Source organism: Cibotium barometz, chromosome 4, assembly GCF_041138505.1.
Source record: "Cibotium barometz isolate CiBa-2024 chromosome 4, ASM4113850v1, whole genome shotgun sequence".
Taxonomy (NCBI): Eukaryota; Viridiplantae; Streptophyta; class Polypodiopsida; order Cyatheales; family Cibotiaceae; genus Cibotium; species Cibotium barometz.
In genome coordinates this window covers 3,402,866-3,428,672 of record NC_141049.1, presented here as the reverse complement: position 1 = coordinate 3,428,672, position 25,807 = coordinate 3,402,866, and the positions used below count along the sequence as shown (strand labels likewise).

The window sequence follows — 25,807 nt, the reverse complement described above, 5'->3', positions numbered from 1 at the left end:
ATTATTATTTGTTAACAGCTTACAGAATTCCCATTTGCAGCTGAAGTTAGGAGAGAAGAATGGGTGTGGCATTGCGGCCATTCTGTACCGCCCCATCGATGCACTTGTTGAGAGTTGGCAACCTGCCGCCGTGCTCGGTACTGCTCCATCATCATCATGTGTTGTTTGCCAGCAGGCGCCGCCTCCCCTCTCCTCTGCTTCTAGGGTCTTCGGCCTTATTATCACAACGTGCGGTGGCTCGGGCGGGAGAGGGTTTTGAGCTCGCAGAGGATCTTTCGCAGCAGGAAGGAGAAAGCGGGCCTATCGAGCTACCCGATGACCTGGACTCCTCGGCAACGCCAACGCCAGGGGTCTTCTCTCCGCTCCAATCTGCGGCCAGCATCCTGCTTACAGGAACTATTGCGGTCCTCCTCTACCGCTCCTTGCGGCGGCGTGCTAAGCTCGCCAAGGAAACGGTAAGCTTTCCCCCTGTGTGTGAGAGATGCATTCAAAAGCATCAGCACCCTTGTGTTTGAGTGTGTGTTTCTCACATTCTTTCAGGTGCATTTTGCAGAAATTTCGCTCTTCTAGCCTTGAAAGCGTCAATGCTTCACCTAAGAAAGAGCCTCTGCCCGTCCCCAAGCAGCAGAGTTCAGGGGCTAGTGCTGCCTCTCCTCCGTCAGTCTTCGAAACCCTCCAGGGGGCAGTCATTGCTGGCGCCTTTGCATTCTTCCTCTACAATTTTGCTACTTATGTGGAAGCAGGCTTTGCCTCGAAGCCCGTCTCACCTGTTTACACGGTACGGACATCAATATTTCTGTTTATTATACTTCATTCTATATGCAGTAAATGCAATAACTTCCTACTACTTATTAAGAGCTCATACTACAACCATTCGATATGCAATAATGGCAATACCTTCCTACTCAAGAGCTCTCCAACAGTAGGCACGCAAAACAAAAGATTATGTAGTGTTGGCGAAATCTATTTTTCATGGAGATGCTTAAGTTGTGGTTCCATTATGAGATGCCTTTGCCAAAAGACACCACTAGAAGATTCGAGGATGTCCAGAATGTGGTCTTGAGAATGTCGTGTGGCGTGATGGCTGGACTTCAAATCATAGTATTCAGACGTTTCAAAAACGTTTCGTACCTTTTGACAATGTTTCATAAACCTTTCATACAAGGGAGGGGGTATTGGCCCAAAAAAGAAACATATACATGCAGCTTTATTTATGTTATAGAAGCTATAAAACATGTTGCATTTACACATTAAAACAATGTTAAGATTCAAGAATCAAGTTTGAAGTTACACATTACCAATGACCATCTACTTCTCCGTCTGGGCAGGTATGAAACACGTTTCATACATTCAAAACATTTCGTAAGTTACATCCCATATGAAACGCATTTCATAACTACTATACCTCAAATCCACCTTATTGGAAATCACATCACCCGTTTAGTGATCTAGCAGATTTTCAATGCAAGGAGGAACTTTGTGTGATAAATGCAAGGAGGAACTCGGTGTGTCAATGCAAGAAAGAGGAAACTTGTTCCGGATGGTGAGCTTGTTGAGGGTGTGATAGTCCACACACAAGGGCATACTCCTATCTGTTTTCTTGACCAAAAGTGCTGGAGCTCCTAATGACGAGGAACTCGGTGTGATCAATCCTTTGGCCAACATCGCCTCTAGTGATTGCTTGAGCCTTGTGTACGCTTGCAACTCACCTGTTTCATTTAAATGAAGGGCGGAAACACAAGTGGTGGGACATGTGAGTTTGACTCCCCTGAAACCTTCAATTGGCAGCATGCAGCATATTGGAACTTGAGCCTATATTTGAAGAGGTAGACCACTTTCTTATTATCGAACAACCAGAGTGACCTAGAATGATATTTACTGGCGGGTGGCAAGTGCTTGATGAGAAGGTTCATCCAGAGATTCGTTTGCATGTTCTTGTGAAGGTGCAATGTTAGCTTTAGGAGTGGACGCAAAGTCGTTTTCATCATAGTGCTTGAGACATCAAGTACCTGCCAGGCAGGAATAGAGGAGCTGCCAAGCCAGACAGATCAGGTCACCCAGTCTGGCCAGGCCTGAATGGGCAGGCTGGGCACAAAACCGGCAGATTGGGCATGGTAAGCAGGTTGGGTACGCTTGGTTGGACAGCAAGCTGACCAGCTTCATGGGGCCTACAAACGGGTGCTCCCGGCTCACACAATAACCATCAAGTTCTCTGCAAGGTCTTCTCCTTAGCAAGCTATCTTCAAAGTGATTGGAAAAGCGCTTGCAACAACCAGCATTTGCAAAAGGCCAGCCAGGTTTAGTCAATCTTTTCTACATCAGAACATTCAGCTGTGCATTTATTATTTGCATCAATACAAGTTTAGAGAAGTACTTGTGAATGATTGTGTGTGTTGCAAGTCTTCTCTTGTGGATCCATCTCTGTTTGCAATAGTAGTCTTCTATTAGTTAACCAAAACAGCCTCGAAGGGCTAAATACAGCCTTGAAGGGCATGGATAAGTGCCATGCTCCTTTGTATGCAAGACATAGAGGTATCATACCTACTATGCGCATTATTGAGCACTATTTCTTTTGGCCGAGTATACGAGAGAATATTGAGGCGTATGATTGTGCATGTATCACACAGGAGAGAAGGTTAAGTTTGACAAAGAAAAGGCTCCAGGTTTGTTTCAGTGTTTGCCTATTCTCTCACAACCATGGGAAAGTATTGCAATAGGCTTTATCATAGATTTGCCTCGTACTCAGCAAGGCAATGATGCTATATGGACCATTGTTGATAGGTTTAGCAAGCATGCACACTTCTTGTAGGTCAGAAAGACCATTAAGCCTCGGCATATGGTCAAGATATTTGTGGCACAAGTGTTAAATACCGTGGTACGTCCACTGTGGGGGGTATAGATCTCAAGACTTCGAGTCTCTTTTGGAGAGCTTTGTTGGACAATATGGGCACTAAGCTGGACTTTTCCTTGGCTTTTCACCCCCAAATAGATGGGCAAAGTGAGGCTACAAATTCAGTTGTGTTGGATCTCCTCAAATGCTATGTTGCAGATCAAGAAACTGCGTGGGAGAAGTATCTACCATTGGTAGAGTTTGCATACAACAACATAGGACATGCCTCCATAGGAAAGGCCTTGTTTGAGATTGTATATAGCAAAGTGATATTGCCACCCATCCTACGTACTAAGGATGAGATCTTTGCAACAGATGAGTATCAAGGTTGCATCTGTACGTATGTACCTTATGATAAGGTACGTTTAAGTGTGGAGTACGGTATTGTACGGATCCGTATAGGTCAGTGTTTCCCTCTCTCCCTTCCCTTCCCCTGGGCAATTGGTCTTTGGGCCAAGATGCTCCCATAGTTACCAATTTTTTACTGTCCATAGGTGCTGTAGGCGATGCCTCTGAGGAAGCACCAAGGGGGGTTTTGAACCTAGGATCTCTTGGACCTAGGCAAACACCTTCACCACTTGAGCTATCACCTCGGTCAACACTTGCAGAGCCAGAATATGATAGCCAAGGAAACATGTTGAACAGATGGAGATCTTGAATCTTCATCTTCTTCATCATTTGATGGTGATGAAGTGGATTTATCATTGAGTGCTGTGCAATGTGTAGTGATAGTGACACTAGTGACTAGAACTATTATTTTTTGGCTTCTCTAGATAGTAAACTATCTTTTAACTTTTGAATTTTGATTGATTGCTTATAGTATGTAACCCATGCCATTTGAGTCATGGGTATTGAACGCTTGAGTGATTCCATTTCTTGAAACCTATTTATGCTTTTGTTTACTGATAGCTCTCATTTTTGGTAATTGTGTTGTTCAGAAATGAATTGTTTTTCAAATTTAAAGTTTACAGTTTTTTATTCATTTTTATGTGTGTGTGTGTGTGTATATATATATATATACACACACACACACACACACACACACACACTGTGTGTGTATATATATATACACACACACACACACACACACAGTGTGTGTGTGTGTACACACACACACACACACACACACACACACACACTAATGTTTTTACGTATCTTACGTATTTAATGTACCTCAAAATCTCAACCCGTACTTGAATGCGTACCTTATGTACCTTTTCACCTTGATAAGTATGTGAGAGAACTTGATGTTGCCTTTGCACAAGTGTGGACAACCATTGCTCGTTCTCACAAGCATAGTTTCCACGAGTTTCGGAAACGGGGGTGCGGAGCACGGCGGGAAACGGAGTTTCGGAGTTTCGACCTTCGGGAAGAAACGGGGAAACGAAGTTTCGGTTTTAGGGTTTAATACATACATATATAATTAATAAAAACATTACAAAAGCTTGAAAAATACATCTTTGCTTAAGTTCAAAACTTCAATGTCAAAGACTCAAATGATAGATCAAAATTCAGAAATGACAACTGTAGGCTCAAGCCTCAAAAGAGTCAATACAAAACAAGATCCATCATCCATCATCCATCATCCATAATCCATAATCCATATGTATAGACTATAGTAAATACAAAACATGATCAAAAAATATCCATGTGGCTGGCAGGCTGGCAGCAGCTGCTGGCATGACGAAATCCTAGAGCTAAGTGCTCCAAAAATCACTCATCAAGATCATCCATGGAGGAGTCATCCTCCGACTCATGAGAGTCAGGCTCAGATGAAGAAATGGTAGGATCATGGTCCTCTGCCTCTGCTGAAGTGGAAGCGATGGATCCCCCCCTCTGCCTCTGAGAATGGGTGGTGCAGCGGGTGTTGTGGCTCGGCACTGTCAGCTCCTCATAAAGCAAGGTGTACATATCACGCTCATTCCGTGGGATCTCTGGGATGAACCTCTCCCTCATGATGTCGATCTTATCCACATTCACCTGTGAAGGCTCCGGATGTCGGGCATTCCTCTCAAGGAGCTGGAGGTTGCAATGACAAAACACCAACCGCTCTAGCTGAGCGGTACTCAGCCTATTCCTCTTCTTTGTATGGAAGAGGGCCCAAGTGCTCCAATTCCTCTCACATGGACCCGAACTGCAATCCTGTGAGAGCACTCGAATGGCGATGCGTTTCTGTTATTGAAATGCACATACAATTAGAAATTAGAACTAAGTGGAAACAAGAAAGATGCACATTGTACAGTGTACTATGTAAACTGTAGTTAAGGGTAGTGAATTACCAGCGTGGGAGCACAATTTCCATACTTCTCCCACCATGAGACAGGCTGTAGCTGAGTCTCTCGAAGCTTTGCAGTCTCTCGACCAAAGCTCCCTGTCTGGTTGCGAAAGGCCAAGAGATCATCCTCTATACATTTCAGCATGTGCACATTACCAGATGTCAAGTTCCTCATGTATGTCATGAAGCCTTCTTCTAGCTCCTCGTTCTCGTATTGCTCCTCATCTCGCCACAAAGGATGCAATACATGTGCTACTGCATGAATCGGCCTGTGAAACCAATCCCATCGCCGATTCCACACAGCCTTGATTTCATCAACCCTTTAGAGATCAAACCATAAGATAAAAAAGGACAAAAAACAAGAGTCAAGAGTCGAGACCAATGTAAAGACTCAAGAGTAAAATAAAGATAAGAAGTAAAGCAAGGGTAGCCATGACTGAGGAGACTTACTGCTCTGCTCTCAAGTAGTCTTGCTTGTTGAGAGCCTCCCCAATCTTGTCCATGTACTCGTATAAAAGGCCTAGAGTACTGCCCTCCATGTCTGTAATGCGTAACACTGTGTAGATGGGGTTGAGAGTTTTGATCAACCCCTCAACCTCTACCCACCACTCCTCTCTCATGACATCACGCACAAAAGCTCTTGCCTTGGGGCTCTCTCTCTCATCCCACTCTAGCCATTCATTTGAGTAGACAGTGCGTACCAACTCTCTGCGGACTCGCAGGAGTCTCTCAAGCACAATGAACATGTATGCAAATCTGGTGGCTGCAGGCTGCAATAGCTCAAGAGTGCTGTAGGCCCGATACATGCTCAAGACTTTTGGCCTCTTCTTCACAAACTTCACCATGCTTCGTGCGGTGCAAAAGATGGCTTCAACCCATTGTATTTGACCTATGTCCTCAATCAATAAGTCGAGGCTATGTGATGCACAAGGGGTCCACACAATGGCTGGAAATTCATCCTCTAGCATAGAGCCCATAGACTTACAATTACTTCCATTATCTGTCACCACCTGCACAACATTCTCAGGCCCAACTTGCACTATAGCCTCCCTTATATGTGTCCAAATAAATGCACCTGTAACTGTGAGACCTGGGAGGGAGGCATCAATGGCTTTCAAAAACATAGTGCCTTTGCAGCATGACACCAAAACATTGTATACATTTCTCCTGCGTACATCTGACCACCCATCACACAATATAGTGCAGCCATACTTTTTCCATGTTTCCTTCAAGGGCTCTAGCTGCACTTCTATGCATGATTTTTCCCGCTTTAGCTCTCGTGTCCGCAGAGCCTCAGATGTAGGGCCATCCCACTCGCATCCAATGCGGCTGATGGCCCTCATGGTCTTCCTCCATTGATTTGTCTTGGCCACATGAAAGGGAATGGCACACCGTATGAACATCCGGGTGAGCTCCCTAGTTGCCTCTGCAATTGCTTGCTTTTGAAATCCTGCTTGGATGCTAGCCCTTTGTACAGTATTTATTGGAGGGGTGTCTTGTGAATGTGATACATCACCTGGCAAAGGAGTCCTCCTTGCATGCACACCCGACACTGAGGTAGAGGAGAAATCTGATCCTGTGTCTCTGCCTCTGGCCCTCTTTGCTGCTGCTTTCAAGGCTTTTCCGAACATCTAGAGGAACAGAGGGGCATGGCCCTACATCTTTGTTTGGAACATGAGCAAGATGGTCCTTCACACGGGTGACACTCCCCGTTTTGACCAACCCACAATATTTACATCTCCATTTCCTGGAGCCACCAGATCCTGCATAAGCCCCCACTTGCTCCACATGCTGCCAAAAAGGATCCGGAGTCCGAGCCATGTTACTTAACTTACTTGTGCGGTTCGAGGTCGGAAGACTCGGAGAGATTCGAGAAGTGGAGGCTGTTTTTCTGGTCCTGCAGGCTGCGAGCAAGGTGTGACTCCTTCTTGCTTCGTAGAGCTTAGATGGCAAAGGTGGAGGCCCCAAGTAGAGAGGTAGAGGGCGTGGTAGAGGGCTGATGTGGAGGTAGAGGAGTAGAGGGCAAGGTAGATGGCTAGAGTAGCTCCAAACAGGCGGCGGAAAGAAGGCGAAAAATGCCGGCGAAGAGCGCACGCGGGTTTTAAAACCCTGGAAAAAATAAAAGCTGGAAACGCCGTTTCCGTTTCTGGAAACGTTTCCGAAACGTTTCCACGTTTCGGTGCTCCAGAAACGCTGTTTCTGGAAACTATGCTCACAAGATAAGCATAAGAGGGCGGCCGCCGACAATCATAGAAGAGAGGTGGACATCAAAGAGAATGATTGGGTATTGCTGAAATTTGAGAAAGCAAGACTCCATAAGAGGCCATGAAAGGAGGGAGCTTGCCCTATAAGCCGGTAAGCTTTCCAGGCGATACCTTGCGAAGTTCAAGAACTAATTGTCTATTGACACAAAATGGGTTGATGAAGACTACTTCAAAGATTACCCATAGCTTCTTTAGGCACAGTTGGAGGCTTTTCAGTTGAGGACAACTATTTAGAAGTAAAAGAATGTGCACAAGCGGAAGCAATGAACATGAAAGAGAGAAAGATTGCAAGCAAGAACTGAGCTTTATTAGCTTGAGGTTACAAAGCACAAGAGCCAGCAAATAGGGCAGAAAATGATATGTTGGAATGAATAAGGGAGCAACTCTTATATACTAGTGAAGGAAGCAGTCGGCTGTAGGAAAACAGGCCGACAGCTCCACGACACCAGAAAAGATGCAATATTTTAACACCCACTCTGCATCTTGAAGTGTGCAAATAAGTCAGAAGAAAACTGATGATGAAGGTGCGACCATGGACACCTCAGCATGGCCAATACTGAGTACACCTCGGAAAATGCACATGTCAGCTTGTTGTCTTCAGAAAACATAATGCCACTGTAAAGAGTAAAAGAAAATGTGCTTGGCTCCAAACTCAAAGTAGAATTGTGAACACATCACATCCAATAACCTCGAACAAATGAACATGGAACACATCCTGTCCATAGTCTCGGCTAACCAATAGTTCTGGAACTCATATGAACCATGAAGGAAACTTGGTTGATCTTGGAACTCATTCGGACCATCGAGTGAACTTGCTTGTCTTTATACTTGGAACTCCGACACATGGATCCCATGCTTCAGATTTAATATAAGAGAGCTTTTAAAAGCTCCCTCACCCGCCCACAAGCCGTTTCTGGAAGACAGCACGCAGGGGATGCCCTTAGGATCAGAGCAGGACACCAGTCATGTTCTCTCCAGACTGTAAGGCCTTGGGAGAGCTGGGGTTATCACTAGACGAGTCTATGTCAGTGTCATGTGACTTGTCTTTGCCCTTCTTGGAAGACTTGCCCTTGTCCTTGGCTTTGCCTTTGTCCTTTGACTGACAATCCTTTGATAGGTGGCCTTTCTTCCCACACTTGCAACACCGACTTCGAACTTTCTTCTGCACTGTCGAGAGTGCCTGATAAGGTCCAATAGATGATGAAACTTTCAATTTTCCCTGAGAAACTAGGATGGATTCCTCTTCCAAGAGGAGAGTACACAGATCATCAAACTCGAGGGAACGTGTTGTGATCTGAACTCGCAAAGCTCGGGAAACCATGTCATAATTTGCAGGAAACCTGATGAGGAGGAGAGCAGCTAATTGAGAAGCGGTCAGGGCAATATCCATTGCCACTAATTGGTCATGAATTACCTTAACCTTCATCACAAATGACTGCATGGAAGTCCCTGCTATAAAATCCAGAGAAAAGAGTTGACCCAATAGGTTGACAGACCGCATTGTAGAGTCTCGTGCATATAGGTCTGTTAGCTTTCTCCAAACAGAAGCAGTACAATCCAATGTTTGCACCGCGGGGGATGTTAGAAGTCATCTCCTGTCTATATTTATACACCAGGGCCTCTGTTGTGGGTGTGCCCGCCCTGTATAAGGTGTTTTATTATTTTTCCACACTCCCCGTATTTTTCTCTATTTTTCCCCATTTTTTCTAGTAGTGGGGAGGGTTGCCAGAGGGTGGCAGGAGCACTCCAGGGTTGGTCGACTGTCCCAACAGCAGTCCTGTGGCTGGCCGACTGCACACAGGAGATGCGTAGGCCTCTGGACTGCTGGCCGACTGCATTCACACAGTCGTGGGCATTTTTCTGCTGGCCGACTGCATTTATGCAGTCGTGGACTCGACTGCTCTCCCAGGGGCATATAAATAGGCCCCTTGCCCCCACCACTTTCTCATTCAGTTTTCTCGGGATCTTGTGTATAGAGAAGAGTTTACACACCTATCTCTCTGTGTTTCTTGTGCTGTTTATTTTCTGCAGTCTACTTGCTCTTGTCTACCCAAGTTTGGTTATCATTTCCGCTGCATATTCTGACATGGTATCAGAGCCCTAGGCTCGTGATAGATCTTGGGAGTTTTTTCTAAGCAAGAGGGGGAGCGTTAGGCTGCTGATTGGTGGACTGTTTTGGGCTATACGGGAAGAGAAGGTGCAAGAGGAAGGCGGGCTAAGGTGCTGGACAGCCACTCGCAGGTTTTCAGATTTTTTTTTCCCACCCACCCACCCTTTCAGGTTACTCCCCGCGATGGCAGATTTACTAGAGATGGCTGAGAAGCACGTGAAGATTCCGACTCTCCCCACGTTCCCAGTGGATCGTCAGTTGGACGGGTCCAATTACGGCATCTGGAAGGTCATGATGGAGTCGGTGTTGGAGTCATACGACCTTGCTGATTTTATCATCATCGGGGTTCCACGGCTGGAAGCTGAGGAAGGGGAGTTACTGTCGACAAGGGAAGACCGCGAGGTACAGGCACACATGTGGGATCGTGTCAATGCGAGGGTCCGGTCATTTATTTTCCTCAACTGCACACCACAAGTGATCAATCATGTGAAGTACATGACGCTGGCGAGAGGCATATGGGAGCACTTGGCTTCTTTGTATAAGAGGGTATCACCCATGAAACGGATCTCCTTGGAAGTGCAAATGCGGGTTATGAACCCTGCAAAGTCTTCGACGATGCGGGAACACATTAACAAGCTGCAGGCCCTTCAGCAAGAAGTCCTACAAGCTGGGAAAGAGATATCATATGAAGACATGGCCATCACTTTGCTGTCCCACTTGCCTGGTCAGTATTCTGCTTTCTATTCCTCGTTGATTACGAGTGGCAGGCTCAGTACCATTACTTGGGAGGAGCTTGTGCCAATGGTCTTGGACCAGGAGGAACGTTTCACGAATCCTCTTCACAGCGGAGGTTCGGAGGCCTTAACTGGCCAATGGTCGAAAGGCCGGAATACCAACAAGGGCAAAGGGAAGGCTTCACCAGAGAAGTCTTTTGAGAAGAAGCTTGATTCAGAATGAGAGAAGCTGAAGGCCGAAAGATCTTGTAATGATTGTGGCGAGAAAGGCCACTACTGGAGGAAGTGCCCTAAGCGGACAGGGAAGAGTGTTGATTCCTCAGCCTCAGCTGCGAAGACTCCGGCATTTGTGCACTTAGAGATGGTGGACTCCGATGCTTCATCATCTTCGAGCGAGGAGGCAGTTGGCTTCACCGCGAAGGATACCCGGGAATGGATTCTCGACAGTGGTGCTTCCAGGCACACGACTCCATCCCGTGACTTCTTTCTGGATCTGAAATGGCAGTTAGGTCGGATCTTTATTGGCGATAACTCCACTATTCCGATACATAGTGAGGGCCGGATGGAGATTATTCCCGACGGCAAGGGGGGCAAGCATGCTTCCCGTGTTCTTTATGTCCCTGCTCTGGGTTTTCATCTTCTGTCAGTGCATGAGGTATGCAAGATTGGCTTTCGGGTGGAATTTGAGGAGCATTCAGTTGCTCTAAGGGACCGTGAGACTGGCCAGGTTGTTTGGGAAGGCGGTGTGGAGAATGGCATCTACAAGCTCTCTGCACTCTCCACTTTGACAGGTTCTCAGGTCGGTGATTTGTGGCACTTTCGTTTTGGCCACTTAAATGTGGATGCTTTGAGGCACGCCTTCCGGGACCAGATGGTGGTTGGCTTGCCAGATGTTGGTAGTAGGCAAGGACGTTGCAGCTCTTGCATACGTGGATACAGTTTTACCCTCGGCTCAGGAGCAGTTTCTTGGAGCAGCAAGAGGCAGCCAACTATTGCCCTTTCTTCGACAGAGGCAGAGTATCGGGCTGCTTGTGGTGCTGCTTGTGAGGTTGTATGGCTGCGGAGACTGCTAGGCGAGATTGGGTTTCCACAGAGGGAGCCCATAGTCATCCAGTGCGATAACCAGAGTTGTATAGCTATTGCTCGGAACTCGGTTTTCCATGCCCGGACCAAGCATATAGAGATACAGTATCACTTTGTACGTGAGAAGATCTTGGCTGGTGACATCTTGCTACTTTATTGTTGGACGGAGGACAATGCGGCGGACCTCTTCACGAAGTCTCTACCTCAGGCTACGCTCAGGCGGCACTCCAGCTCCCTTGGGTTGGTTTCACAGCCAGGAGCTGAGAGGGGGTGTTAGAAGTCATCTCCTGTCTATATTTATACACCAGGGCCTCTGTTGTGGGTGTGCCCGCCCTGTATAAGGTGTTTAATCATTTTTCCACACTCCCCGTATTTTTCCCTATTTTTTCCCATTTTTTCTAGTGGTGGGGAGGGTTGCCAGAGGGTGGCAGGAGCACTCCAGGGCTGGCCGACTGTCCCAACAACAGTCCTGTGGGGCTGGCCGACTGCACACGGGAGATGCGTAGGCCTCTGGACTGCTGGCCGACTGCATTCACACAGTCGTGGGCATTTTTCTGCTGGCCGACTGCATTTATGCAGTCGTGGACTTGTATAGTGCTGGCCGACTGCTCTCCCAGGGGCATATAAATAGGCCCCTTGCTCCCACCACTTTCTCATTCAATTTTCTCGGGATCTTGTGTATAGAGAAGAGTTTACACACCTATCTCTCTGTGTTTCTTGTGCTGTTTATTTTCTGCAGTCTACTTGCTCTTGTCTACCCAAGTTTGGTTATGATTTCCGCTGCATATTCTGACAGGGGAGACCTCTGGTGAGATGGCTCGTACAAGTGCAGAGTGAGCTTTCGAGTCTTGATTCTCCCAAGCTGATAGTTCGGTGAGAAAGACATCCTCCTGGTCCTGAGTCCACTTCCTAGAGCTGGTAGGGCGTTCGGGCTTTCGTGCGTTGGGGCCATATTATATGGCCCCATCGATGCAGACGGCCTACAGTAGGGACAACCGACAGGACAAAAATGTCCACGACGAGTGAATATCACCAGTCGGCCAGCTTCTCAGGGTCGGCCCTCATACGTGTGGAGTCGGCCAGCAGTAGAGAGAATCTGGGATTGCCCGTGACCAGTCGGCCAACATCTGGTACAGCCGACAGGTCCAATACTGCCTCCCACACCTTGGGAAAAATAGGGAAAAATGGGGAAAAAATACGAGGAGTGAGGAAAAATTATAAAACACCTACAAAGGGCGGGCACACCCACAACAGAGGCCCTGGTGTTTGAAAGACAGGAGATGACTTCTAACACACCCTCTCAGCTCCTGGCTGTGAAATCAACCCTAGGGAGTTGGAGTGCCGCCTAAGCGTAGCCCGAGGTAGAGACTTCGTGAAGAGGTCCGCCGCATCGTCCTCCGTCGAACAATAAAGTAGCAAGATGTCACCAGCCAAGATCTTCTCACGTACAAAGTGATATTGTATCTCTATGTGCTTGGTCTGGGTATGGAAGACCGGGTTCCGAGCAATAGCTATACAACTCTAGGTATCACACTGGATGACTGTGGGCTCCTTTTGTGGAAACCCAATCTCGCCTAGCAGCCTCGCAGCCACACAACCTCGCAAGCAGCACCACAAGTAGCCTGGTACTCTGCCTCTGTCGAAGATAGGGCAATAGTTGGCTGCCTCTTACTGCTCCAAGAAACTGCTCCTGAGCGGAGGGTAAAACTGTAACCTGAAGTAGATCTCCTCGTGTCTGGATCTCCTCCCCAATCTGAGCCTGACTTCATCCCCTCGTGTGTAAAAGAGTCCTAGATCCTTCATACTCTGCAGATATCGCAAGATCCGCAATCTTGCGTCCCAATGAGACTTCAATGGCGTCTGCATAAAAGAGCTCAACAGCCCCACGGAGAAGCTCAAGTCCAATCTGGTGTTCAGTAACCAGATCAATGAACCAACCAACTTCCGATACTGTGAGGCATCAACTGGCTCACAAGGATCATTAACGGTTAACTTTGTATTTGGGTCCATCGGCGAGGTAATAGGCTTGCAGTTCTCCATCCCAAAGGCCTCAAGCAACTCATGAACATACCGCTGCCGAGAGACAAAAAACCCCCTCTGGGTCTGCCAGATCTCCAATCCCAAAAAGAAGTGGAGTATGCCTAGCCGGTGAGAATGAGATCATCCACATAAAGGATGATAATCGTAACCATGCCGCGTTTTATACCCCACAAATATAAGCTTGCGGGATTTGGAGTTAAGCTCCCCCCTTTGCTTCTTCGGAATATGTACATACGCATCACTCTCAAAAACACGGAAGTGGGAGACATCAGGTTTCCTGCCAAAGTATGCCTCAAACGGAGTCATATTAGGTACTGAAGTCGTTGGAGACCGGTTGAGGGTATGGACAGCCATTGCCACAACCTCTCCCCAAAGTGGACGAGGAAGATCACGATGCTCCAGCATGGTCCTCGCCATCTTCACCACAGTCCTATTTTTGCGTTCTACAACTCCATTCTTTGAAGGCGATCCTGTATTGGCCAATTCCCTCTTGATGCCATGGTCTGCACAAAATCTGAGAAATACATTCGAGGAGAATTCACCCCCTTTGTCAGCCCTGAGAGTCTTTACCTGCAATCCAGACTCTTTTTCCACCATCACGTGCCAATCCTTGAACTGTGCAAAAGCTTGGTCCTTCTGTGAAAGAAAGTAGACCCATGTGAATGTGGTACAGTCATCAACAAGCAGCATGAAATAGAGAGATCCTCCCAATGATGGTGTCTGCTGAGGTCCACACAAGTCAGTGTGAATCAACTCCAATGGTTTTAAAGGCCGCCTGGAAGCCTGCTTCAGAAAGGATTCCCTGTGCTGCTTACCACGTATGCAAGAACTGCAACGTCCTTGCCTGCTGCCAACATCTGGCAAGCCAACCACCATCTGGTCCCGGAAAGCTCGCCGCAGTGCATCCACATTTAAGTGGCCAAAACGAAAGTGCCACAGATCTCTGACCTGAGAACCTTTCAATGAGGAGAGTGCAGAGAGCTTGTAGATACCATTCTCCACACCGCACAAGCTGGCTAGTCTCATGGTCCTGTAGAGCAACTCAATGCTCCTCAAATTCCACCCGAAAGCCAGTCTTGCATACTTCATGCACTGACAGAAGATGAAAACCAAGAGCAGGGACGTAAAGAACACGGGAGGCATGCTTGCTCCCCTTGCCTTTGGGAATAATCTCCATCCGGCCCTCACTGTGTATCGGAATGATGGAGTTGTCGCCAATGAAAATGCGACCTGATTGCCGTTTCAGATCCAAAAAGAAGTCACGGGATGGAGTCATGTGCCTGGAAGCACCACTGTCAAGAATCCATTCCTGGGTATCCTTTGCGGTGAAGCCAACTGCCTCCTCGCTCGAAGACGATGAAGCATCTGAGTCCATCATCTCTAAGTGCACAAATGCAGGAGTCTTTGCAGCTGAGGCTGAAAAATCAGCACTCTTCCCAGTCCGCTTAGGACACTTCCTCCAATAGTGGCCTTTCTCGCCACAATCATTGCAGGACCTCTCGGCCTTCAGTTTCTCTCGTTCTGTGTCAGGCTTCTTCTCAAAAGACATCTTTGGTGAAGCCTTCCCTTTGCCCTTGTTGTTATTCCGGCCTTTCGGCCGTTGGCCAGTTGAGGCCTCCGAACCTCTGCTGTGAGGAGGGTTCGTGAATCGTTCCTCCTGGTCCAAGACCATGGGCACAAGCTCCTCCTAGATAATGGTGCTGAGCCTACCACTAGTAATCAAAGAGGAGTAGAAAGCGGAATACTGAGCAGGCAAGTGGGATAGCAAAGTAATGGCCATATCTTCTGATGATATCTCCTTCCCAGCATGGAGGACTTCCTGCTAAAGGACTTGCAGCTTGTTAATGTGCTCCCGCATCGTTGATGACTTTGTAGGGTTCATAACCCGCATTAGTACTTCCAAGGAAATCCTCTTCATGGGCGATACCCTGTTATAAAGAGAAGCCAAGTGCTGCCATATGCCTCTGGCCAGCATCATATGCTTTACGTGATTGATTACTTGCGGTGTGCAGTTGAGGAAGATAAATGACTGGACCCTGGCGTTGACACGATCCCACATTTGTGCCTGTGCCTCGCGGTCCTTCCTTGTTGATAGTAACTCCCCTTCCTCTGCTTCCGACCTTGGAACCCTGATAATGATGAAATCAGCAAGGTCATATGACTCCAGCACAGACTCCATCATAACCTTCCAGATGCCGTAATTGTTCCCGTCCAACTGATGGTCCACTGGGAACGTGGGGAGTGTTGGGATCTTCACATGCTTCTCAGATAGCTCTAACAAATCTGCCATCGCGGGGATGTAACTGAAAAGGGTGGGTGGGTGGGAAAAAAAAACTTTAAACCTGCAAGTGGCTGTCCAGTAACTCAGCCCGCCTTCCTCTTGCTTCTTCTCTTCCCGAACAGTCCCTAACAGTCCACCAATCAGCAACGCAACAATCCCCCTCTTGCTCAGAAAACTCCCAAGATCTTTCAAGAGCCTAGGGCTCTGGTACCAAGTCAAAATACGCAACGGAGATGATAACCAAATTTGAGACCACAAGAGCAAGTAGAGTGCAGAAAATAGACAACACAAGAGAAGGAGAGAGATAGGTGTGTAACTCTTCTCTATACACAAGATCTCGAAGATGAAAACAAGATACAATGAGTGGGGAGCCATGGGGCCATTTTATATGGCCCCATCTATGCAGTCGGCCTGCGGTAGGGACAGCCGACAGGACAAAAATGTCCACGACCAGTGAATATCACCGGTCGGCCAGCTTCTCAGGGTCGGCCCTCACACGTGTGGAGTTGGCCAGCAGCAGAGAGAATCTGGGACTGCCTGTGACCAGTCGGCCAGCATCTGGTACAGCCGACAGGTCCAATATTGCCTCCCACACCCTGGGAAAAATAGGGAAAAATGGGGAAAAAATACGAGGAGTGAGGAAAAATGATAAAACACCTACAAAGGGCGGGCACACCCACAACAGAGGCCCTGGTGTCTGATAAAGACAGGAGATGACTTCTAACACACGACACCAGAAAAGATGCAATATTTTAACAAGAAGCCGGGGGGATGTCACCATTTTGCCGCCCAAGTGGTTCTCCCCTATTTTGTGCCAAAGTACGGAAGGCCAGGGAGCTTTGCGTTGCCCCCCGGACTGAGGCCATGCCCCAAGTGTGGCCAAGACATGGAACCCATTGTTAAGGATCCTAGTTTAGGTTTCCCACTGAGCCAATTCCGTGCTTGGGAAGACCTACTATTTACAAGTTCTAGAAACCCATTGCATAATGCACGTGCACGCATCACTGCTCGTTTGAAAGTGATTTCGCGTGACTTGTTTTCGTGTGATTGCCTTCTATGATGTGTTTAGTTCACGGGCAAGTGACACCCACACGTGAACTGTGGGAGTACCCTGTATTTTGACATGGTTTTGTTAGAAGTCCTCTTGTCTTTATGTAGACACCAGGGCCTTTGTTGCGGGTGTGCCCGCCCTTGTAGGTGTTGTTCTCATTCTTCCTCACTCCCCGTATTTTTCCCCCATTTTTTCCCATTTTTCTGTGGCTTGGGTGGCAGCCCTGAGGTGGCAGGATGTCTTTATCTTGGCCGACTGTACCTGAAGTACCCGACTTAAGTTCTGGTGCTGGCCGACTGTGGTACAGGTCGTGGACACCCTAATGATGCTGGCCGACTGTTCATTTCTGGCCGACTGGGTATTTTTATACTGGTCGTGGAGATGTAGGTCATGTCGGCTGTCCTACAGCAGGCCGACTGCTGCCTGGGGGCCATATAAAATGGCCCCACAGCCCCTTGCCACATTGTATCATTATTTGGGATCTTCTTTGTGTATATAGAGCAGAGTTACATGCCTCTATCTCTCTCCTTCTCTTGTGCTTCTTTTCTGCACTGTGTTTGCTCGTGTTCCCAGATTTGGTCATCATCTCCGCTGCGTATTCTGACAGGTTTGTGGCATGTGAACATGTGGCAAGTATTCATTTAAACCCTTGTTTATTTCTCTAAAGGTTTTATAACCTTTATTGTTCACATTCATTAAAATCGGGCACTGGCCGTTAGCCAGTACCCGGGGTCCAAGGGATGCAAATTAGGGCAGCCCAACATGTGGGCACCCTTTTGAACATGTAAACACACATAATTGTGTGTGTGCACTAAAAGGAGGTGCCCACTTGGCTTGAGGTGGGCTGTGCCATGTGGCACACAGTGGTTGGACCCCTCCACTTCCTGCCCACCATTCGTGCACACGACGACGTCCCTCTTTTGCATTGAAGGCTAGTGCATCTCTTGCTGCTGCTTATCTACAAGTCGACTATCATTTAGGCCTCTTGCTTGCTGCTGTACAGCTGAAAACCCGACTGTACCTACAGTACTTGCTGGAAACCCCACGGTACGCCTACTGTACCTGTTGTACGTGCTGGAAACCCTACTGTACCTGCTGTACAGCTGAAAACCCTACTGTACCTGCAGTACTTGCTGGAAACTCTACTGTACCTACAGTACTTGCTGGAAACCCTACTGTACCTACAGAAACCCTATTGTACCTGCAGTAATTTCTTGAAACCCTATTGTACCTGCTGTACAGCCTACTGTACCTGCTGTTCTAGATGAGAACCCTACTGTACCTGCTGTACTTACAGTAGTTCCTGCTGCACCAGCTGTTGTACTAGCTGTACCATCTGTACCTCTTGTACCGGCTGTACATCTTCTTGTATATCACATTACATATATTGTACCGGGTGTATTTGCTGTGAACCGGCTCCATTTGAGTACTTGTTATTGGAAACCACGTACTAGTACCTATTGGAGTTCTTGTACCTGTTCGTGTGCATGTACCTGTTTGTGTACTTGCACCAGAGGCTTGAGGCACGGTCTTTGCGAGGGTGTGAGCTAGGCTCTAGTACAAGAGCGCCTGTCCGTGCTTGGTCTCGGAACGACAGTTTTGCGTTGACTCTGTCAGAATATGTAGCGGAGATGAAAACAAAATCTGAGAACACGAGCAAGTGCATTGCAAAAAAATACAGCAATAGAGAAGCAGAGCGAGAGGCGTGTAACTCTGTATATGCACAAGAAAATCCCGAAATACCGAATACAATGAGTGGGGGGTCAAGAGGCCATTTTATATGGCCCCACATGAGCAGTCGGCCAGTAGAAAAGACAGCCGACAGCACACAGATGGTCCACGACTTGCTCCAGCTCCAGCGGCCAGGTCCTGTCAGTCGGCCAGCTACAAAGGACAACCTGGGCAGCAGACTCAGTCGACCACCATGTGGATCAGCCAAGAGCCACAGAATAGCCTCCCACACCTGGTAAAAAATAGGGAAAAATATGGAGAGGGGAAAAATGAGAAAGCACCTAAATCGGGCCAGGCACACCCACAACAGAGGCCCCGGTGTATACAAACAGGAGATGACTGCTAACACCCTGTCTCAGCTCCTGGATGTGGAACCATCCCCAGTGAGCTGGAGTGCCGCCGGAGCAAAGCTTGAGATAGAGACTTCGTGAAGAGGTCCACCGCATTGTCCTCCGTCAAACAGAACTCTAGCAAGATGTCATCAGCAACGATCTTTTCACGAACAAAATGCCTCTGGATGACCGTGGGTTCTACCAGTGGAAACCCAACCCTGCCATAACCTCTGCAACCTCACCACCTCGCAAGCAGCACCACAAAGAGCTCGGTACTCTGCCTCTGTCAATGACAAGGCAATAGATGCCTGCCTCTTACTGCTCCACAAAATTGCTCTTGAGCCAAGGGAAAAACTCTAGCCAGATGTCACATGCACTCTGCACTCAGTGCATGGTGAGAAACTGGCTCATCATCAGCAGTGCAACATTTGTACATTATTAGAATCCAGTAGGATGATATTTGTCGTATGCCGTGACCCCATTGTACATCCTCAGTCCAGGATAAGTCAGGCACGAGCTACGTAGGTCATTCCTCAGCCTTAGCGGGTCAGTCAGTCAGTCAAGTCCCTTAACCCACTTGGAGAGAATCATTCATGCATGTAGAGTCAGTAGAAGCCTTAGGGTTTGCATCAGAAAGCACTCTGCATTTTGCATAATGTGCATTCATATGCTTGTGCATCATTTAGAACAATCACAGAAGCTTTAGGAAATTTACTAGGATTTATCTGGTATTTTTCCAATATTTTATGGTATTTTACTAGCATTTAATGTCATTTATAAACATAAAGTTTATTAAATTATGACCAGCCAACTTGACCAACCCCTATCTAGTATAAATAGGCTTGCATAGGGCTTAGTTCTACCATTCAGTCTTCAGTGAGCTAGGCACCTTCATCCTCAGCACTAGGAGCATTCCCTGCCTTCAGCCTAGACTGGTCCCTGCCTTTGGAGCTTGTGTTTGTGCTTTCAGCCTTCCTTGCAGCTTAACGCAGCCCCTTCATGCAGTCCATTCAGTAGCCAGCAGTTACACAGTCTCTAACGCAGCAGTTCAGTCCATCTGTACCCTAAACGCAGCAATTCAGACCATCAGCCCTTAGGCGCTTGCATACAGTACCCTGCGAGGCCCCAGGACAGCAGTTTACCCTCTGCGTTTGAGCACATATCACCACCAGCAGCCATTCAGTCCACTCCAGTCCTGCATTTGCAGATCTACAGCAGTTTCCAGCATTGCGTTTCAGTCCTACAGCAGTACCCCGCCTTCTGTGCATCATCCATACATGCTACAGTCATCTGGTGAAGGTAACATATCATTCATAAGCATTTTCAGCATATTTACATAGCTTAGAACAGTCCACCACAGTCCTTTCTCAGCCTCAGGTGTGCAGCCCTTCCTCATGCCCTTGGGAAGAGTGCATAGGCTTGAGATCAGTTCATTGAGGTGTTTCTACATCGGTGTACAGTTCAACCAGGCTTCCGATCCTCCGAGATCTTGCGTTTGGCTTATCTACAATCCACAGTCATTCTCTCTAAAGTAATAAAGCAAGTACTATCTTGGTAACAGGATAGGGGGCCCTTCAGTGGGTGATTTGGGACCCAATCTGGTGTACAGTTCTCATCTCTCTCTCTCTCTCTCTCTCTCTCTCTCTCTCTCTCTCATATCTCTCTAAAGTTTGAAGTATTAAAGTGGATAGCTAAACTCATGAAACTTAGGATACAGAAGACGGTGTGAGCATTTGTGACATGCACTCTGCACTTAGTGCATGGTGAGAAACTAGCTCATCATCAGCAGTGCAACATTTGTATATCATTAGAACCCAGTAGGATGATATTTGTTGTATGCTGTGACCCCATTGTACATCCTCAGTCCAAGATAAGTCAGGCAAGAGCTACGTAGGTCATTCCTCAGCCTTTGCGGGTTAGTCAGTCAATCAAGTCCCTTAACCCACTTGGAGAGAATCATTCATGCATGTAGAGTCAGTAGAAGTCTTAGGGTTTGCATCAGTAAGCACTCTGCATTTTGCATAATGTGCATTCATATGCCTGTGCATCATTTAGAACAATCACAGAAGCCTTAGGAAATTTACTAGGATTTATCTGGTATTTTTTCAATATTTTATGGTATTTTATTAGCATTTAATGTCATTTATAAACATAAAGTTTATTAAATTATGACAGCCAACTTGACCAACCCCTATCTAGTATAAATAGGCTTGCATAGGGCTTAGTTCTACCATTCTGTCTTTAGTGAGCTAGGCATCTTCATCCTCAGCACCACGAGCATTCCCTGCCTTCAGCCTAGACTGGTCCCTGCCTTTGGAGCTTGTGTTTGTGCTTTCAGCCTTCCTTGCAGCTTAACGCAGCCCCTTCATGCAGTCCATTCAGTAGCCAGCAGTTACCCAGTCTCTAACGCAACAGTTCAGTCCATCTATACCCTACGCAGCAATTCAGACCATCAACCCTTAGGCACTTGCATACAGTACCTTGCGAGGCCCCAGGACAGCATATAACCCTCTGCATTTGAGCACATATCACCACCAGCAGCCACTCAGTCCACTCTAGTCTTGTGTTTGTAGATCTACGGCAGTTTCTAGCATTGCGTTTCAGTCCTACAGCAGTACCCCGCCTTTTGTGCATCATACATACATGCTACAGTCATCTGGTGAAGGTAACATATCATTCATAAGCATTTTCAGCATATTTACATAGCTTAGAACAGTCCACCGCAGTCCTTTCTCAGCCTTAGGTGTGCAGCCCTTCCTTGTGCCCTTGGGAAGAGTGCATAGGCTCGAGATCAGTTCATTGAGGTGTTTCTACGTCCGTGTACAGTTCAGCCAGGCTTCCGATCCTCCGAGATCTTGCGTTTGGCTTATCTACAATCCATTGTCATTCTCTCTAAAGTAATAAAGCAAATACTATCTCGGTAACGGGATAGGGGCCCTTCAGTGGGTAATTTGGGACCCAATCTGGTGTACAGTTCTCATCTCTCTCTCTCTCTCTCTCTCTCTCTCTCTCATATCTCTCTAAAGTTTGAAGTATTAAAGTGGATTGCTAAACTCACGAAACTCAGGATACAAGAGACGGTGTGAGCATTTGTGTGACAGGATCCTCCAATACAAAGACTTCCGTTGCATATTACACCTGATGTCAAGGTCCTCGTGTCTGGCTCTCCTCCCCAATTTGAGTCACTCCGACCGTGGAGTCTGACTCCATCCATCAATTGCTCTGCTGTGAAAAAGAGTCCAAGATCCTTCGCATGCTTCAAAAACCACAAGATACGCAATCCTACCTCCCAAAGAGTCCTTTGCAAACATGAGCTCAAAAGCCTCATCAAGAAGTTCTCGTCCAATCTGGTATGCATCAACCAAATCAATGAACCATTCTGCTTCTGAGGCATCATACTGCTCACAAGGATCAACAACTGTTACGGTGAGATGCCAAGTCTTGGAAACCTGCTGAAGACCACTCAAGGCCTTCGTAAACCTGTAAACCACCCCCTCTGAATCTGGCGAGGGTAACTCCCCTTCCTCTAACTCCGGCCGTGGAACCCCAACAACAACGAAATCAGCAAGGTCGTAAGACTCCAAAACAGATTCCATCATTACCTTCCATATGCCATAGTTGTTTCCGTCTAACTGACGGTCCACCGGGAACGTGGGGAGTGTCGGGATCTTAACATGCTTCTCAGCCATCTCAAGTAAATCTGCCATTGTGGGGATGTTACTGAAAAGGGTCGGTGGGTGGGAAAAAAGAAGAACTTAAACCTGCAAGTGGCTGTCCAGCAAATCAGCCCGCCTTCCTCTTGCTTCTCCTCTTCCCGAACAATCCAAAACAGTCCACCAATCAGCAACAAAACAGCCCCCCTCTTGCTCACACAGTTCCCAAGATCTATCAAGAGCCTAGAGCTCTGACACCATGTCAGAATATGCAGCGGAGATGAAGACAAAATCTGAGAACACGAGCAAGTGCATTGCAGAAAAGTACAGCTATAGAGAAGGAGAGAGAAAGGCGTGTAACTCTGCTATATATACACAAGAAAATCCCGAAATACCGAATAAAATGAGTGGGGGGCCAAGGGGCCATATAAATATGGCCCCACATGAGCAGTTGGCCAGTAGAAAAGACAGCTGACAGCACACAGATGGTCCACGACTTGCTCCAGCTCTAGTCGGCCAGGTCTTGTTAGTCGGCCAACTACAGAGGACAACCTGGGGGCAGCAGGCTCAGTCGGCCACCATCTGGATCAGCCAGGAGCCATAGAACAGCCTCCCACACCTGGTAAAAATAAGGGAAAAATATGGAGAGTGGGAAAAAATGAGAAAACACCTAAATCGGGCGGGCACACTCACAACAGAGGCCCTGGTGTAAATATATAGACAGGAGATGATTGCTAACACACTCCCCCTCCAGGTGTATGAGATTGGTGGCTAGGCTATACTTTGACTCGTTCCACGAGTTTGGTATTGACAATCTACTCTGACGCTACTCTTGTTTAGGAAACTTGTCTTCATATTTGCATTTGCATTGGATTATATGGCTAGAAAGCCCTTGGAAACTTGAAAATAGATTAAAATACTTCAATACAATGGTGTACTGTGCAGTGCTTGTTTCTTGTAAATGTTGTTTTGTACATTGTTGCTATTACATTTTAAGTGTTGACGTGCGTATTGTTCACGAGACGGTGCCCAAGGACGTTCACACCTAGCCGGTGTAGTTACGTCATGGGTTCTTTGCCCGGGGAAGCCCCCCCCCCCTTCGCGGCACGAAATCTGAGTTAAATAATCCATGTGTGCGCTTTTCCTTTATATGTTTGTACTGCTTTCACTTATAAAAGGCTCCGTGTTATCTTTCATCCTTGTCGGGACCTTTTTTTTTTCGGGGGGGGGGGGGGGGGGGGGGGGGGGGGAGGGTCTTGTTGCTTCGGTCATTTGATGATTAGAGGATTAGCATGGCACGAGAGGTGCACATAGATGAGTTAGCACAAAACTGAAGCAGATATGGAAGATGGAAGATATCCATGCTTTGCGTAGTGTAGAGAGAGAGAGAGAGAGAGAGAGAGAGAGAGAGATATTATGCTCAGGAGAGAGAGTTATTGTACGTTGATTGATGTTCAAAGAGTACAATGCCTTTTATAGGCTTAAAAGCCTTATCTTTGACACATCACATACACTGGGGCAATGGCACATGGCTAAACACATGACATCACTGCTTATCATACTCACACACAAAACGGCTATAAGAGGTTGTTCACACACATAAAACACACTCAGCCATCTAAGGGTTGTTTCACACATACATGGACACATAGACACATAGACACATACAAGGATTGATTCACACATACGAAGCTTCGAATACCCAACAAACCCCCCTTCGGAGAGCGAAGGTGGTGAGTCCCAACATGCAAAAGAAGTAGCTACCTTCTAACTCCCATCACATGTCGCAAGGAAGCGATCTAGCCATCTAAGGGCTGTTCACACATATACGTGGACACAAAAACACATACAAGGCCTGGTTCACACATATGAAGCTCTAAATATCCAACAAACCCCACTTTGGACTGAAGGTGGTGAGACCCAACATGCAAAAGAAGTAGCTACCTTCTAACTCCATCACATGCTGCCAGGGAGCCATCTAGCCTCCACAAAGATGACCAGATAAATCAGGATGGAAATTTGTTTATGTTGCAAGATCACTTGGATAATAAAAGTCATTTTAGGGCTCTAGCACTTTGCATCCCAGGTTTTTTCAGTGGAACCTTTTATGGTCTCAATCAAGGTGTAGGCATGTTGGTTAAGGAATGCTTATTTTGAGTTTATAAAGATGCTGAAACGGCATCCATTGATTGTAGGCGATTCTGTACTCATTAAGGGTTTTCTTTTTTTCTGCCTGTTTTCATACAATTGATGCAAGCTATTATTTATCACTTGTCTAGAAAGACATATTGTTGTTAAAGGATCCAAAAACTTGATTTGTTTATTACAATTGATTGGGGAATAATTGGATTATCTTCTGGCTTGAACAGGCTTTCGACTTTTCGTATAATGCAACTCTCTTTACTTGTGTTTTTTCCTAGTTTTCTCTTGTTCATGGTTGTCTTTATTTAGATGAATGGCATTGAATCAATTTTCTCTTGTTTGCATTCAAACGCCTGAAGGATCTAACCTTCTCTTTTTCCTTGCTGAATGCAGATCCGGCAGTTAACCATAACAATCAGGTACTTTTCTCTTGGTGGTTAATTTCTTGTTGTAAAAATGCTGATGGATGTGGTGCTGAATCAAGCCTATTTAAAGTGATAGGTAATGTATCATGTTGTTTTTATTAACTCCTGTTGTGTGCCTGTTGTTTTGTGTGTGCAGGACAATTGTGAATGGACTGTGCTACCTTGCAACTTTCATTTTTGCTGCCAATAGCATTGGATTGGCTCTGTACTCCATTCAGCTTGCTATCAATTTAGTGCCAAGCGAACCTCCTCCCATAGGAAACGATAAAACCACCACTGATCTAAAACCTTTAGAAACAGGTATTTCAGAGGAAGTCAAAGAGGAAGAGTAGTTCTTGCTATGCCCTTGTCCTGAAGGTGATTCAATGATGCAAGAGTTGTACATTAAAATTTAACATGTAAAGTTACATTAACCACCCAAGCATGCATATTGGACATGATGGTGTGACTTTCATGCGTCCTTTTCAAGAGAGTTTTAAGCTGGTTTGAAAGCATTTGCGTTCCAGTGTCTAACCCTGTGCTGTTCCCCTTCAAACAGCAAGATATGCCGAGACTGCCTTCAAGATGGTTAAATTATTGACAGAATCAAACAGATAGAAGCCAAAAGGGAGCTCAACAATATATTGAAATGATGGCTTGTGTGGTGCAGTATGAAAAGCTTTTAGAAGTATTTTGATGCTTGGACAAGTTGCGAGTTATTCGCGATTTAGTGCCTGTCCTGCATACCTATGTTTTGCTCTTCAAACTTGTTTCACATCAGGCATAAGAGCCGTGGCATTTAAAATTTATTCCCCAC

The 25,807-nt window shown here is 46.7% G+C and overlaps 2 protein-coding genes across 3 annotated transcripts; one reads left to right on the top strand and one right to left on the bottom strand.

The window, feature by feature from the left end:
• Positions 1-25,807, top strand: LOC147638816 (uncharacterized). 2 transcript variants are annotated; one of them, XM_086784711.1, is made up of 5 exons: positions 1-455; positions 554-778; positions 24,980-25,005; positions 25,148-25,368; positions 25,550-25,807. In XM_086784711.1, exons 1-4 carry the CDS (start codon positions 60-62, stop codon positions 25,341-25,343), a joined length of 843 nt encoding a protein of 280 aa, XP_086640837.1. In that variant the 5' UTR covers positions 1-59; the 3' UTR covers positions 25,344-25,368; positions 25,550-25,807. The 2 variants fall into 2 exon arrangements, with proteins under 2 accessions (XP_086640837.1, XP_086640830.1); XM_086784704.1 differs by lacking the exon at positions 25,550-25,807 and having other exon boundaries at positions 25,148-25,505.
• On the bottom strand, positions 4,581-6,770 carry LOC147638817 (uncharacterized). Its single transcript, XM_086784694.1, has 3 exons — positions 5,616-6,770; positions 5,170-5,485; positions 4,581-5,062 (listed from the first exon to the last, which is right to left on the bottom strand). Exons 1-3 carry the CDS (start codon positions 6,566-6,568, stop codon positions 4,604-4,606), a joined length of 1,728 nt encoding a protein of 575 aa, XP_086640820.1. The 5' UTR covers positions 6,569-6,770; the 3' UTR covers positions 4,581-4,603.

Coding starts and splice junctions, on each gene's coding strand:
- LOC147638816 (XM_086784711.1), top strand. CDS start 60: ATGGGTGTGGCATTGCGGCCATTCTGTACCGCCCCATCGATGCACTTG. Junction 779..24,979: donor CCGTCTCACCTGTTTACACG/GTACGGACATCA, acceptor TGCTGAATGCAG/ATCCGGCAGTTAACCATAAC. Junction 25,006..25,147: donor CAGTTAACCATAACAATCAG/GTACTTTTCTCT, acceptor TTGTGTGTGCAG/GACAATTGTGAATGGACTGT.
- LOC147638817 (XM_086784694.1), bottom strand. CDS start 6,568: ATGTTCATACGGTGTGCCATTCCCTTTCATGTGGCCAAGACAAATCAA. Junction 5,486..5,615: donor GACTACTTGAGAGCAGAGCA/GTAAGTCTCCTC, acceptor TGATCTCTAAAG/GGTTGATGAAATCAAGGCTG. Junction 5,063..5,169: donor GAAATTGTGCTCCCACGCTG/GTAATTCACTAC, acceptor TTTCAATAACAG/AAACGCATCGCCATTCGAGT.